Source organism: Trichechus manatus, unplaced genomic scaffold (genome assembly GCF_000243295.1).
Source record: "Trichechus manatus latirostris isolate Lorelei unplaced genomic scaffold, TriManLat1.0 scaffold00108, whole genome shotgun sequence".
In the NCBI taxonomy this organism is placed as follows: domain Eukaryota; kingdom Metazoa; phylum Chordata; class Mammalia; order Sirenia; family Trichechidae; genus Trichechus; species Trichechus manatus.
Window position 1 is genome coordinate 5,114,634 of NW_004444044.1, and position 15,607 is coordinate 5,130,240.

General features: G+C 35.1%; 1 protein-coding gene across 1 annotated transcript in view; it reads left to right on the forward strand.

Annotated features, from left to right (window-relative positions):
• The window catches only part of LOC101351259 (estrogen sulfotransferase), a 30,772-nt gene that overhangs the window by 13,703 nt on the left and 1,462 nt on the right, over nt 1-15,607 (forward strand). The window contains exon 5 of the mRNA XM_012557550.2: nt 4,885-5,065. Coding sequence (XP_012413004.2) covers nt 4,885-5,065 — 181 coding nt within the window. The remainder of the gene's footprint in view (nt 1-4,884; nt 5,066-15,607) is intronic.

Here is a 15,607-nt window from a genome sequence, read left to right on the forward strand (position 1 = left end):
TGAGACTTTATGTTTTTCTTCTTTATTTTGATGAGTAGGTTTGTTAACTTTCTTGTGGTTATCTTGGAATTTACCCTTATCTTCCTAGATTTGAACCAGTCTATTATTACTTGGTATCACCTTGTCTTCCTCTCCATTAGAAGATTCTATACCTACACTGTTATTCCCTCTTTTATTTTTCTGATGCTGTTGTCATTTACAGATTAACCTCTCTGGTTCCCTGTTGTAATTCTTTTGGTTTTGCATAGTCCTTAAGATTTCATTTCCTAGATTGGTATCTGGCTAGTACAATCCTGTGTCCTATATTCAGCCTGTGGGCTGATGTTTGTTCTCAGATTTAAGGACTCCCTTTAATAAGTCTTGTAAGTTTGGTTTGGTTTTTACATATTCCCTTAATTTCTGTTTATCTAGAAATTACATAATTTCACCATCATATGTGAACAAGAGTTTTGCAGGATATATTATTCTTGGCTGACAATTTTTCCTTTCAAGGTTTTATATATGTCATCCCATGTCTTCTTGCCTGCATGTTTTCTGCCGAATAATCTGAGCTTAGTCTTATTGTTTCTTCTTTGTATGTGACTTTTTGTTTTTCTCGAGCTGCATTCAAGATTATTTGTTTGTCTTTGGTTTTAGCGAGTGTGATTATGATATGCCTTGGTGATTGCCTTTTGGGGTCTATCCTATATGGGGTTCCTTGAGCTTGGATGGTCAGCTTTTCATCTTTCATGATATTGGGGAAGTTTTCTGTCAGCAATTCTTCAATGATCCTTTCTGTATTTTCTGTTTTCTCCCCGTTCTGGAACTCTGATCACTCGAAGATTTTTGCTTTTGATTATATCCCACATAATTCTCAGGGTTTCTTCATTTTTCTTTGTTCTTTTTTCTGATTTTTTCCTCAAACAGGGTTGTATCCAAGTGTTTGTCTTCAAGTTTGCTGGTCCTGTCTTCCATTGTTTCAAACCTGCTTCTCAGCCCTTCAATGACACTGTCCTTTCCTGAAATCTTGTTGTTTATCTTTTGGATTTCTAATTGTTGTTTTTGTATGTTTTCCATTTGTGAACTTATTTTGGCATTTTGTTCCTGTATTATTTTCTTGAATTCTTCCATTTTTTTTGTGTGTATTTTCTATGAATTTGTCTGCCTTTTCCATGAATTTGTCTATTTTTTTCTCATTTTTGTCTGCTTTTTGCTTAAACTCTTGGATAATTCTGAATATTAGAGATTTGAATTCCCTATCAGTTAGGTCTAGTGCCTTTTCTTCTACTGGAAGGTCATCTGGTGTTTTATTTTGGATGCCTACAGGAACCATTCTGCCCTGTTTTTTTAAATGTTTTGATATTGTCTGCTGTCTTTGGGGCACTCCATGGTTATTTTCCTTGTTTATTGATTATAGATTTGTTTGTTTTGTCCTGCTTTTTTGTTTTATTTGGTTGTGTCTGAGCAGGTGGGCTGCATGTTCTTTGTTGTTCGCTTGTTTGTGGGCATGATACTTTTCACCTCCTTCTCCAGTGTCAGTCACTCAGGTATGGTACAGCAGGGCAGGTCCAGCTGAAGGGGAGTTGCTGGGATGGGTTGTTTGTGGCATGTACCAGGGCTGGTGGGCCAGGAATCAGTGCAGGGCAGGTTCCAGTAAGCCGTGTCTGTGCTGCTTGGGAGTGTGATGTTCAGTGCATGGTGCAGATAGGCAGGAAGGAGGGGGCAGATTGTGATGTGTGGAGCTAAGATGGGTATGGGAAAGATGAGAGAGAGGAGAGAGGAACAGGAGCCAAAAGCATATACACAAACACAAAAGAGTGCTAAGGGAGCTTGCTATTGGAGTGTAGAGATGAGAGACTGAGAAATGAGTAAAAACAAAAATGAAAAAAGAGGAAAAGGGTAAAGGAAAAACAGTGAATAAATCGAGAAACTGGAAATGAAAAAAGACAAAAAGGGAATAAGAGAGAGAAGAAAACAAAACAAATAAACAAAAAAAAAAGGAAAGAAGAAAAAAGAAATGCCCCCAGGGATGTCCCCGTGCATCTGCTCAGAGTAAGGGAGTAGCTTCCAAGCCACATGGTACTGCCCAGCTAGAAGGGGCTCCCAAGACAAGAAAAGGAAAAGGAAAAAAACGAACAAATCAGAACAGAATAAATCAGAGCAAACAAACAAACAGACAAAAAAGCCCCGGGGGTCCTACCATCGTGACAGCACGGACCCGAAAGCAGTTTCAAATTCCAGCGGAGTTTCATGGCCTTTCAGGAAAAAGCAAAGATGGTGCATGAAGCTAGGTATTTGAGAGACAGGAGGAGGAGGTGATGAGAGGTAAGGAAGAAATCTAAAGAAGCGGAAAAAAAGCAACACCAGCATCCAACAAAAGGCCCTCAGGGAGCCGGCCAGTGTGGGCAGTTGGAATCCAAGAGACACTGGGGTGCTTCTTGGCCAAGAGACTGTGGCTGCAGGAAGCAGAGGAGGCTAAGTGGGGGTGAAGAAAGGTGGAGGGTGGAAAAGCGTATATTGCTGGTTACCGGTTGTTCTGTCTCCTGCTGGAAGCTCTGTGAAGCTGCTTTCTCACTGTTTGCTGATCTCTGATAGGAGTCCAAGATGGCGGATCCATGCTGCGGTAGCTGATAGGGGACCTCTGCATGTATCTTTCCTCACTCTCTGTTCTTGGTCAGTTTCTTATTCCATTCGGTGCTTGGCTCAGTTCTTTATCTCTTCATTTGATGCGTAGGGTTTCAGGATTGACGTGTGACTCTGTTTGACTTAGTTTTTCTGATCTTTGCTTCTGAGGGATGGTGTGGTACTTCTGACTATAGTGCCATGTTGCCCAGAAGTCCTTAAGATAATCCCACTCTTATATATACATATATTCTAGAGAAACTCTGACTTGTATAGATTAGGTAATACGTATAACAGTGTTCATAACATCATTATCTATGACCATAAAAATTGGAAACAATCCAAATATACATATAATGAAGGATGAATACTTAATGTATGGTACAACTCTACAATAAAATATTATATTGTAATGAAAAGGCATAAATTTCAAAGACACATCAATACGGTGAATTTTGAAAAAAATACTGTTGATTGAAAATAAACACAAGTGACAAAAATAATAAAAATACATTCAATGTGGTTATATGGTCTCACATATACATTTCAAAATTGGGTAAAACCAAACTATATTTTTGAGGGATGTATATATAAGTTTGAAAACTATAAAGTAAGGCAAAGGGATGATAATCTCAATTTTGGAGTAGATATTTTTTGTGGGAATGTGATGGGAGTTGAGTATGAAAATGATGCAATTAGAAGCTTGCAAATGGGAAAACTGGAAGAACTGTGTTCTATTCCTTAAGTTGAGTAATGAATGTCAGATTGTTATTCTTTAAAATACATATGTGCACATATTTTATAATTTAAAGAAATATGGAAAAATGCTGGCTGTCTTTATTGAGATGAAATATCTCTTCTTTCTCTAATTCTTTGTAAGCACCAAGGAAGCAACTGATCTGTATTTCTTGTTCAGATGTTTTCACAGTTATTCAAATCATCATAGTGTTGAAATAATTGTAGAGATTTTTAGATGAAGACGTTTAAAATGAAATTCTGACTAATATTTTAGAAACTGAGTTATTATTTATCTATAGAATTCACACTAAAATTTGAGTAAGGGAAGAGGCCATGATCTGTAGATTATTATATTATCTAATTATTTTGTCTGTAACTACACTAATGAAAGCACTTAGGAAATTTAAAATGCACACAAAAATTATGTATTGGCTAAATTCCCCTCCAACAAAATTTTTTATGTCGAAGGAACCCCTGAAGCTATGGTCCCTGGACACTCTGTTAACTCAGAACTAAAACCATTCCTGAAGCCCCCTCTTCAGGCAAAGATTAGACTGGATTGTAAAACATAAAATAATACTCGTAAAGAGTGTACTTCTTAGTTCAAGCAGATACAAGAGACCAAATGGGGGTCTCCTGTCCAGAGGCAGGTTGAGAAGTCAGGAAGGGACAGGAACTGATTGAATGGACACTAGAAACCTGGGGCCAAAAGGGGGAGTGTGCTGTCACATTATAGGGATTGCAACTAATGGCACATAACAATATGTGTATAAATTTTTGTAGGAGAAATTAGCTCCAACTGATAACTTTCACTTAAAGCACAATTTTAAAAAAAAGCAAAAAAAAAAAATGTTTTTTATGTCATCTTTTTCTCTTAATCCCTAACTGGTCAGTAGTAACCACATTTAAGTTTCCTCAATATTTAAATTAATAAGGACCGTAAGAGTGAATTAATCGTAGTTATCAGTGTTTCTACAATGTATTAAGAAAAAAGAGAGAAGGACATATTAACACTATATGCAAAAACACAGCCTTGTGAAGTAGACAGGTAAATTAAAAAATTACAAGACTACACTTACGGTACTGTAGATTAATATGGGAATTTATGAAGGCAATAAAGTTAAACTTAAGATGAACTTTGAAAAGCAAGCTGCAATTTGCAGGACAGAGAAGTTGGGAAAACATTCTAAGTAAAAGGAACTGCACATTAGAATAAAAGTGACAATTGGTACTGTAAATAGTTTAGTTCTTCTAGCAATCTTTGAAATATCTTTTACATCCTTTTTATGAGTGATGAAAATTATGCTTAGAGAGGATAAAAAATTACCATTTCCCCAAGACCATTCTCTACTGTTTTTCCTCATGGGAAGTCTAATTCCTACATTAATTAAAAAAAAGAAAGAAAGAGAAAAGTAAAGGAAAGATTTTGTCTTTCTCTCTAATCCAATTGTAATTCAATCTGCATTTAGCAAATTAAATTTTAGTTAGCAATTTAAGGTTAGCCATTTAGCCATCAAAGTTTTTTTAATTTTTTTTCCTCGCTAGGATATCAGAAAAGAAGTGATAAAATTGATTCATTTCCTGGGAAAGAAGCCATCAGAGGAGCTTGTGAATACGATTGTGAATCATACTTCATTCCAAGAGATGAAGAAAAATCCAGCTACCAATTACACAACATTACCAAAAGAATTTATGGATCACAAAGTGTCCGCCTTCATGAGAAAGGGTGAGAAAGTCATGTGGTTTGTCTATTGCTATTGAGAGTCACACATTGAAATGGTTATAAACAGAAACCTGATGAGGTCTATTCATGGATGAGGATCCAGTTTATCTTTTTTTTCAGTGCTATTTTATATTTGGTCATTCTCTTTATGGAGTAACCAGTTCTGTAGAAGCATAAAATACTACTACTACTAAATTGTTAATAATTATTGATTTTTTAGTATATTCAGCATGTTATGTTAAGAATGACTGGCAATCACACCAGCACTAATGCTATGCTCTGCTAACATTTACTAAGTCTAATTATGTGTTTTGGTTCTGTATCAGTTATATATATATATATAGGAGTGTGTGTGTGTATATATATGTATAGGTATGTATACATGTACATATATGTATGTATATATATCTATGTCCAATCTTTTTCTCTTAATGCCTATTTGGTCAATAAGAACTACATTTAGGTTTCTTCAATATTTAAATTAATAAGGAACCTAAGAACGAATTAATCATGGTGGTTGTTGTTTCTACAATGTATTAAGAAAAAAGAGAGAAAGACATATTAACACTATATGCAAAGACACAGTGTTGTGAAGCAGATAGGTAAGTAAATTAAAAAATTATAAGACTACACCTATGGTACAGTAGATTAATATGGGAATTTATAAGGGCAATAAAGTTAAACTTATCCTGAAGCTTGAAAGGCAAGTCATAATTTGCAAGCTATATATACATATATAGTCTCTAAATTCTAACCAGAAACCCAGGAGACAGCTTCTATTAGTATCTCATGGTAAAATGAAGAAACAAATCTAGAACAAGTAGTTAATTTTTCCTTGGCTAAGAGGCAGAAACTTTTCAAGACAAAGTGGCAAAGAAGGAATTAAAATAGATGTCTGCTTAGCAAAAATATCAAAGTACAGTGAGGTGAAATTCTATTTGGGAGGAGGCATGTTCTGATGAGAAATAGTTTATAAAATCCAAAGGCATGTAGGATATGGAGAGTATTAGTACATCCTGTTTTACTGATAATTAAGAAAGCAGAAACAGAATAGAGAACATATTGCTTCAAATAAATTGTCAGTAAGAATGTCAGGGAATTTTTAAAATAATAGTGATAACAAATCTACCACTGGGTGAAAATGGGACCTCTAAAAAAAGAGTTAATTCTCAATTTATCTATGTTTTAATTATTCATTCCTAACATTATCTCAGACTCCTATACCAACATACCCATATACATACTTTTAAGATAAAACACTGGGTTAAAATAATTATCATGCTTGCAGAGGGCTGTTTACTGCTATTCCCTCATACTCTACCGGACCCTCAGGGTTTACATTTTCTATCTCCTGCTTTCCGCGTTGTTTCAGTAGGAAAGTTTATGATTCCCTGAAATAGGTTACAGGTAAACCACTGACTAGTTAAAAAAAGTGAGTGGCTTCCTTCTTCCAGGGGAGTTTTGGGTATGTTGAAAAGGAAACGGAAGGGCCTGCTAGATTATTGTAATAACTCAGGTGCGAAATGTTGACGAGCTTCACTAACTGGCAGTGGAAGCTGCAATGGAGAGGAGGTAATGGATATGAAGAACACATGGATATAAATAAAGAGTTATATGTTGGAACTGAGGGTAAAACTTTATGCTTTGGATAGTCAGTGTTGCCATTAATCAAGTTATGGAAAACAACACAAAGAAAACACAATTTGGTAGGAAGAAAATACATTTATTTTGAAAGTAGTTGAATATGGAATGCTTCTGTACCATTCAGGTGGTAATGTCATGTAGGTACTTGAATATGGAGGCATAAAGCTGGATTTGAGAGTTACCAGCCTGACCCTGGTATTGACACCTTAAGAGTGGGTGAAACATGGATCACATATTGAGAACCCCAAAATTTGAGGGAAAATTGGAAAAGAAAAATTAAGTGAAAGATCATAAGAGGGGCAAGTCAGAGAATTAAATTTGCTGTGTTTTTTTAGCCCATCAGGACAAATCTATCTTTGCAAGTTCAAATATGTATATTACTTATGATATAAGTAAAACAAAGAATCATTGAGGTTGCAAGAATAAAATTTGATTAGGTGTTAATAAAGGTGATTTATATTAGAAAATCTCATTATTCTGGCTCAAAGACATAATTAATATTTATTGTTATTTCTCCTTTGTTACAGGGATAGTAGGAGACTGGAAGAATCACTTTACAGTAGCTCTGAATGAAAGTTTTGATGCGCACTATGAGCAGGAAATGAAAGGGTCGACACTGAAATTACAAACCCAGATCTGAAGGGCTTCCTTGTCTTAACATTTCTGAGAATAAATATTCTTTTCAGCATGCCTCACTTTTTTCCTAGATTGGTAGAAAAGAAAATTGAAAATATTATTTTCATTGTTTTTTAGAATATCATCTATACCTATGATTTTCTTCCTGATTTTGTTTCACTTTCTGCAAAATAGCTGAATTTAGAATTTATCTTTGCCTAAATGGAAGACTGAAGCTGTCCTCTGTCTTTAAATTAAAAAGTTTATAGAACACAAAGACGCTCACCACTGACTGTTTTAAAAACTGTGTTTTATTGGAAGTATTGTAAGTTCTTTGGCCCAAATGTTAAAATACTTTAAAAGATCAATATTAACACAGAAGATAAAAAAGTTATATTGACATTTTTAAGTTTATCAGTTATTTAAGAACTTGAATTTTATCCAAGCCTCACTTGTTCCTCAGGCAGGCAATAAATTGCTCATTTTGATTAAATCCTAGTAATTTTACTGTACAGTGGCAGAGTAGTTAATCAGATCAACCAGTCAGGAATCATGTGAAGGGACAAGTCAGAGAATTAAATCTGCTGAGTTAGTTTTACATGGTTATGTGAGTTCTTCCGATAAAGGGGCAATGAAATCTTACTTTTTCTGCTATAATCTTTTTTTTTTTCTTTTGATGTTTCTTTTTTATATTGTTTTCTTACAAATATTGTAGAAAGTTATGAGCTGTGAGAATGATATAAGGATGCATGCTTTTTTGGCCTCTCAGTTTTACAAAAATAAACAAGCATTTCAAACTTCATTTAAACATTGCTTTTTTTTCTATTTAGTGATTTGAGATAGATACACACACACACACAAACACACACATAGACACATATATAAACAAAAACCAAACCCGTTGCCTTCAAGTCATTTCCGACTCATGGTGACCCTACAGGACGGATTAGAACTGCCCCGTAGAGTTTCCAAGGAGTGGCTGGTGGATTCTAACTGCTGACCGTTTGGTTAGCAGCCAAGCTCTTAACCACTGCTCCGCTGGGGCTCCATATATATATATATCTACATTTTTTTTTCAAAGTTCATGCACATATGAAAATTGTGACAGAACAAATTAATTAACATAAATTGTGGGCCTACCAATTGATTTTCAGATGTTTATAAATAATTCCAATGAGCTTTATTCACGTTTATACACCTTCCGCTTATTTAAAATACTTTTTTCTTAGATTTCCTTCTATCCTACATACCATGCAATGAATGCAAGCTCTGCAAACTTAAGTTTTAAGACCGTGGTGATTGTCAGTAAATAAATAAATACACAAATAAATAAGAAAATGATTTTTTTTTAATTTTAGACAAATTTGTATAGGTATATATCCCTTTTTTACTGAATTGCATTGATTTTTCAGCACTAGGATTCTTATAACAATCAATACTTTTTTTCTAAGACAGTCATGACAGACTCACTCTGGGTCTTCAGTATTACAACACTCACCTTTTTAACTCCTCCACTAAAAAGTCAAAACTAGGGAGAAAGCAATATGATTTGTTGTCTGCCTTTTTGGAGAGAAGTCCAGAAATTTCTCAGAGCCTTGTTCAACAGCTACCATTTTTGAAAATTAAAGCTATTATTTAAAAAAATATAACATAGGTGTGCATTATACAAAAACTGGAGAGTCCTGGAAAATGTTAAGATTTTGCTGGGGCCAGGGAATGGGTAGCTGAATCTTAACTCTTCAAGGCAACAATCGTTATTTATTGTATTTTTTATGTATTAACTTTTGCATGATTATTTTTTTACCTACCTTTCTACTACATAATAACAGCTTTCTCATTATATGCATTATAAAACTCATAGTTGATGTTGTTTACATGTCCCTTAGGGGACAAAATATGTTAAGTTGGTTGATTGAAATTTGGACTAATCACATTTTCCAAGAACTTTCAATGAAATTTCTATACCTGCCTATGAGAAGGGAGGGGTCTGGTTCTAGCCTAAATTTCACATAAAAACTGAAACCCCGCTTAGATTTGTTGACATTTTTCCCTTACCTGGGCTTACAGTCTTTATGTAGGCTGTAGTCAGTCAGGACCATGTACAATATCATGAGAAGGGGTACACAGGCATGACCACTGTAACTTTGATTCTGTGTCTCTAGGAAAGGTAGTCATTTATGGTTACCTCAATGTTTAAAGATTTCCTAATAATTAGACCTCTAGAACAATGCCTACAGGTCCAATGCTAGATACATCCCATTCCAAAACCCATTGCTGTTGAGTCAATTCCTACTCGCAGAGACCATATAGGACAGAGTAAAACTGCCCCATAAGGTTTCCAAGGAATGGTTGGTGAATTCTAGCTGCTGAACTTTTGGTTGGCAGCCAAGATACATAAAACACTTAATAAATGTTTATTGATTGACTGAATGATTGGTATCATGTCAAAACTAGAAAGTGCTCAATAAACATTTGTTTATGAGGGTGTTGTTGTTGTTATTAGTTGTGGAGTCAATTCTGACTCATAATGACCCCATGTGTGTTTTTGTTCATAATTTGAGACATGACACAAAGTTCCTTCATATGATTAAAATACCTGGGAATGCAATTTGAACATCAAAATAAATAATGTGGTGCTAGATTATAGCTCAAAGTATAAGATAAATATCCATAAATCCATACTGATATAAATAAATGATTCAGTAAGTAATTAAATAAGGGAGAATAAACAAATATCCTGTACAGAAGAATTCCAACTAATTATTTATAACTCCCAAGCTTTAGGGTGGGATACACATAGAAAGTTTTTTAATAAAAAAGTATGAAAATGTAGGGCTGTGATTGGGAAGGAAGGGTAACTACAGTGGAGAAACTTGGCAAACACTAGTTAGGTAATCAAAGTCAACATCATCAACAATAAGTAATACTGATAGTATATACCCTTAATATGATGTGATGAAACTGGCATTTTACATCAAGTCTGCCCTCAGAAACCTAAAACCATTGTCTAACCATGAAAAAACTATCAGAAAAACCCAAATTGAAGGATTGTACACAAAATACCTTACACAGTATTCCTCAAAACTGTCAAAATCAAGAAAAGTAAAAAAGAGACATGTTGGCTAAATTAAATGTGGTATCCTAGGACAAAAAAGGGCATTATGTAAAAATTAAGGAAATCCTAATAAAGTATGGACTTTAGCTTACAATAATGAATCAATGATGATCCATTAGTATGTGACAAATGTATCATAGTGATGTAAGATGTTAATAACGAGGGAAACTGTATGCTGGGCATATGGGAAGAACTTTTCTTCCCCCCATGCGGGTAGTACATATTTTCAGCTTTGCAGACCATTTGTCTTTGCCACAACTGATCAATTATACCTTTATTGCTTGAAAACTTGGTATTTATCACTTTTATTCACATTTTATTGACTCAAGGTCATCATATGTCCAAGCTGAATATCAACTAGACAAGAAGGTATAATCTTCCACAAGATGATGCAAGGAATATTTAATTAATTCATGTTGTGTTGTCTCCTCTTATGCTTGGTTATTTTCTATTGTTTGTTGGAGACTGTATTTGAAAATTTGGTTATAGATATAATGTGAGGCTTGTAATAATGCTTCTATTTTTTTTTTTCCTGCAGAGAGAATTTTCATTTATTTCTACCAAATGCCTAATGAAACTAGCAATTAGAATCACAATCAATTTTCAGGGATTAAGATGAATCAACCCTTTGAAAGTTGGTCTATTTCTAATTTATCTTTACTTCTCATTTATAATAATTTACTATAAAGTAATTTCAAACTTATAGAGAAGTTGCAAAAGCACTGCAAAATATCCTGTATCTCACACATAAACACTCACCTGTTATCATTATTTTTTTCTGAACCATCTGAGAATGAGTTGTAGATATAGTATTTATCACACTGAAATACATTGTGTATCTATCTCAAAAATAAGGACACTGCCCTACAGCATTACAATACAATATCCAAATCAGGAAAACAACGTTGATGCAACACTACCATCCAATCTAGAAATCACATTCCCATGCATCCTTAGTGTCTTGTCAAAGAATCCATTTCATTCTGGATCCTTCTAACCTGGGACAATATGTTCCTTCAGTTGTCATATCTCTTTAGTTTAGTTTAACTCAAATATGACGTTCACCAAAATATACCAAATCCTGTCATAAAACAAACCTTAGAAAATTTTAAAAGAATTGAAATCATATGGAGCATGTTCTCTGTCCAAAATGGAATCAAATCAGAAATCATAAACAGAAAGACAACAGAAAAATATTCACACACTTGGAAATTAAACAACACACCTCTAAATAATCCCTAATTTAAAGAGGAAGTCTCAAAGGAAATAAAGTAATACATAATAATACATAACAATGAATGAAAATGAAAGTACACAAATCTAAATTTGTGGGATACAGGTAAAGCAGTATTGAAAGAGAAATTTACTATATTAATTGCTTACACTAAAAAAGAGCAAAGGTATCAAATCAATAATTTAATGCCATATCTAAAGAAATTAGTTAAAAAGAGAAAAGTAAGCCCCAAAAATGCATAAAGAAGAAAATAATAAAAATGAGAGCAGAAATAAATAAAGCTGAATACTGGAAAACAATGGAGTAAATTAATGAAATAAAAAATTCATTCTTCAAAATTATCAATAAAATTGATAAACACCTAACAAGAATGACAAAGATTAAAAGATATAAGATGTAAATCACCAATAATAGGAAGGAAACGGGATAGTTCCAGTGATTCTGCAGCCAGTAAAAGGATAATAAAGAAATACTACAAATAATTTTATGATCATAAATTTGACAACTTAGAAAAACAGACAAATTCCCAAAAACCACAAACTACCAAAAAACTCAAACAAACTGAAACAGATAACCCAAATAGAATATAACTATTAAACAAGTTGAAATTGTAATTGAAATGCTCTTGAAAAAAAATCTCCAGGCCTAGACGGCTTCCTGGAAAATTTTATCAAACATGTAAAGAAGAGCTAAGACTAATTTTACACAATCTCTCACAGGATATAAAAGGGGAGGGAACAGTTCCCAACTAATCTTATGAGACTGGTATTACTCTTATATGAAAACCAGGCAAAGACAGTACAAAGAAAGAAAATCACAGATCAATATCTTTCATGAACATAGACATAATCCTCAACAAAATGCTAGCAAACTGAGCCTAAAAATAAATAAAAATAATTATACAATATGAACAACTGGAATTTATTTTAGTTATGTAGGGTTATTTTAAGGATCCCAGGTTGCACAGTGGTTAAGCACTGGGCTGCTAACCCATTAGCCGATCTGCAGGAGAAAGAAGTGACGGTTTGCTTCTGTAAAGATTACAGCCTTGAAAGCCCTGTGCGGCAGTTCTACACTGTCCTTTAGAGTTGCTATGAGTCAGAATCGACCTGATGGCAAGAAGTTTGGTTTTATTTTTTGATGGTGCAACAGTTAAACAGCTCAGCTGTTAACTGAATGGTTGGTGATTGGAACCCACACAGCGGCTCCTCAGGAGAGAGACCTGGTGATCTGGCCTAGAAAAGTTTACAGCTTAGAAAACCCTATGGTATGGAGCAGTTCTACTCTGTCACATGGGGTTGCTATGCACCTATCAACAAAAACAACAGGGCTATTTTAACATTCAAAAATAAATTAGTGTAGTCTGTCATATCAATATGCCAAAGAAGAAAAATCATATGATCATATCAATCAATGCCCACTCATGATAAAGACTCAGTGTAGTAAGAAGAAAAGAGAATTATTTTACTTGACACAGGGTGTTATGGATTGAAATGTGTCCCCCCAAAACATGTGTTGTAAATCCTAACCTCTATGCCTGTGGTTATAATCCTGTTTGGGAATGGGCTGTATTTGTTATGTTAATGAGGCTGGATTAGTGTAGGGTATTTTGAGTCAATCTCTTCTGAGATATAAAAGAGATTAAACACAGGCTAAGGGCAGAGATGGGGGAAGATTGATGACAAGGCACATGAAGATCGCTTAGGAGCAAAAACTCAGAGGCAATGACATTTCTCCAGAGCTGACAGAGAGACAAAGCCTTCCCCTAGAGCCATCACCCTGAATTCAGACTTCTAGCCTTCTAAATTGTGAGACAATAAATTTCTGTTTGTTAAAGCCACTCACTTATGGTATTTCTATTATAACAGCACTAGACAACTAAGACATAAACCAAAAAAAAAAAAAAAACTCATTTCCATTGAGTCAATTCTGACTCATGGCGACCCTATAGGACAGAGTAGAACTGCCGCGTAGGGTTTCCAAGGAGCCACTGTTGGAGAAATTGTAGACTTTTTGATTAGCAGCCATAGCTTGCAGTAGCTCTCAACCACTGTGCCACCAGGGTGCCTACAGCTCACATCATACTCCATTGTGAAAGAATACATTTTTCCCCTTAAGATGAGTAATTAGGTAAGACTGTCTCATCACACTTACTCACCACCGTACTAGAAGTTCTAGCCACCTCAATAAAATAAGAAAAAGAAACAAAAGATTTACAGATGGTAAAAGAGGAAATAAAATTATCTCTATTTGTAGCAACATGATTGTGTGCATAGAAAATACCCCCAAATTTATAAAAATCTCCTAAAACTAATAAGTGAGTTCAGCAAGTTCTTAGGATAAAAGATCAGCACACAACAATGATCATGTGATAACCAAAATTAAAAACAGTATCATTCATAATCACTTCAAAGACATGAAATACTGAGCTATAAACTTAAAACATATGCAGGATCCTTATAATGAAAATTACAAAATATTGCTGAAAGAAACCAAACACCTAAATAAATGGAGAGATTAACTGTTATCGAGGATTGGAAGACTTGCCATAGTGAAGATGTTAATTATCCCAAAGTAATCTATAGGTTTAATGCAACTCCTACCAAAATTCCAGAGATTTTTGGTTGACATAGAGAAGGGCAACATGAAGGATCCTATGGTGATGAAACTTTTCTCTGTCTTGATTATGCTGGTGGATACCCAGAATACATGAACATACACATGTGATAAAATTACATAGAACTAAACACACACTCATAAACAAACAAGTGCACATAAAACTGAGGAAAGCTAAACAAGATTGTTGGTTTGTGTTTGCCTTAGGCTGGTTCTTAGAGGAACAAAATCAGTGAAGCATATATATAAAATATACCTACAGAGATTTATTTCAAGGAAATGACTCACACAGTTGTGAAAGCTGGCAAGTCCGAAATCCACGGGTCAGGCGTCAGTCTGGAGGCTTCTTCTGACTCACGTGGTTGCAGGGGATGACAAACCCAAAATCTACAGGTCAGGCAGCAGAATGCTGGCTCACGTCCGAAGTACCGAATGTCAGAAGATGACTAGTTGGATTCAGGTTCAAGAGAGAGAAAGCTTTGCCAGAACGTCCATCTATATTGAATGCAGGCCACACACCCAAGGAAACTCCCATTTCAACTTGTTGGTTGCTCACATCAGATCAAAAAATTGAGGATAATTACATAATATCCGCCAAACCACTGAGAATCACGGCCTAGTCAAGTTGACACATAAACTTAACCATCACAGTCCAACTCATGTCAGCTTGGTAACTGTACTCATCTCCTTAAATAATAAATAGTCTCTAAATAAAGACAGTTATAAAGTCACAGTTGCACCTAACATGATACAACTAGTGTGACCCATGCATAACCTCCATTCCTGCCACCATGGCCACTTTGTACATGAACCCATAAGGCAATGACAATAGTGGTTAGAGAAACAGTCTTACTGGTATTCACTTACTGGTCATCCTATCCACTTGATTGTTAAATACTCCTCTGCCAAGGTCATTCTTTTGTGAGAATTCACATGAGACACAGATATCTTCACTTCTCTGGCCCATTCAGAGAGGTGTATCCATATGTTTATTCCCCATACCCCCTTGTCAACAATTTCCAATGTTCTTTCCAAGTCCCTGACCATCCAGCCAAACATTGGCCACACTCATGAATCAGCATACAGTTGCAATTCTGGCCATGTCTCTTTGCAAGCAAAATGAACAACGAGTTGCACTGCTTGAAGTTCTACCCATTGGGAGGATTTCCCTTCACCATTGTCCTTCAGGGAGGTCCCAGAAAGGGGCTGCAGTGCTGCCACTGTTCACTTCCAAGTGCTGTCTGCATATTGTGCAGAACCATCTGTTCCTCAGTCAACTGATCCTGAGGCAGTCCCAATGAGACCTCAGGTGCATATTGGA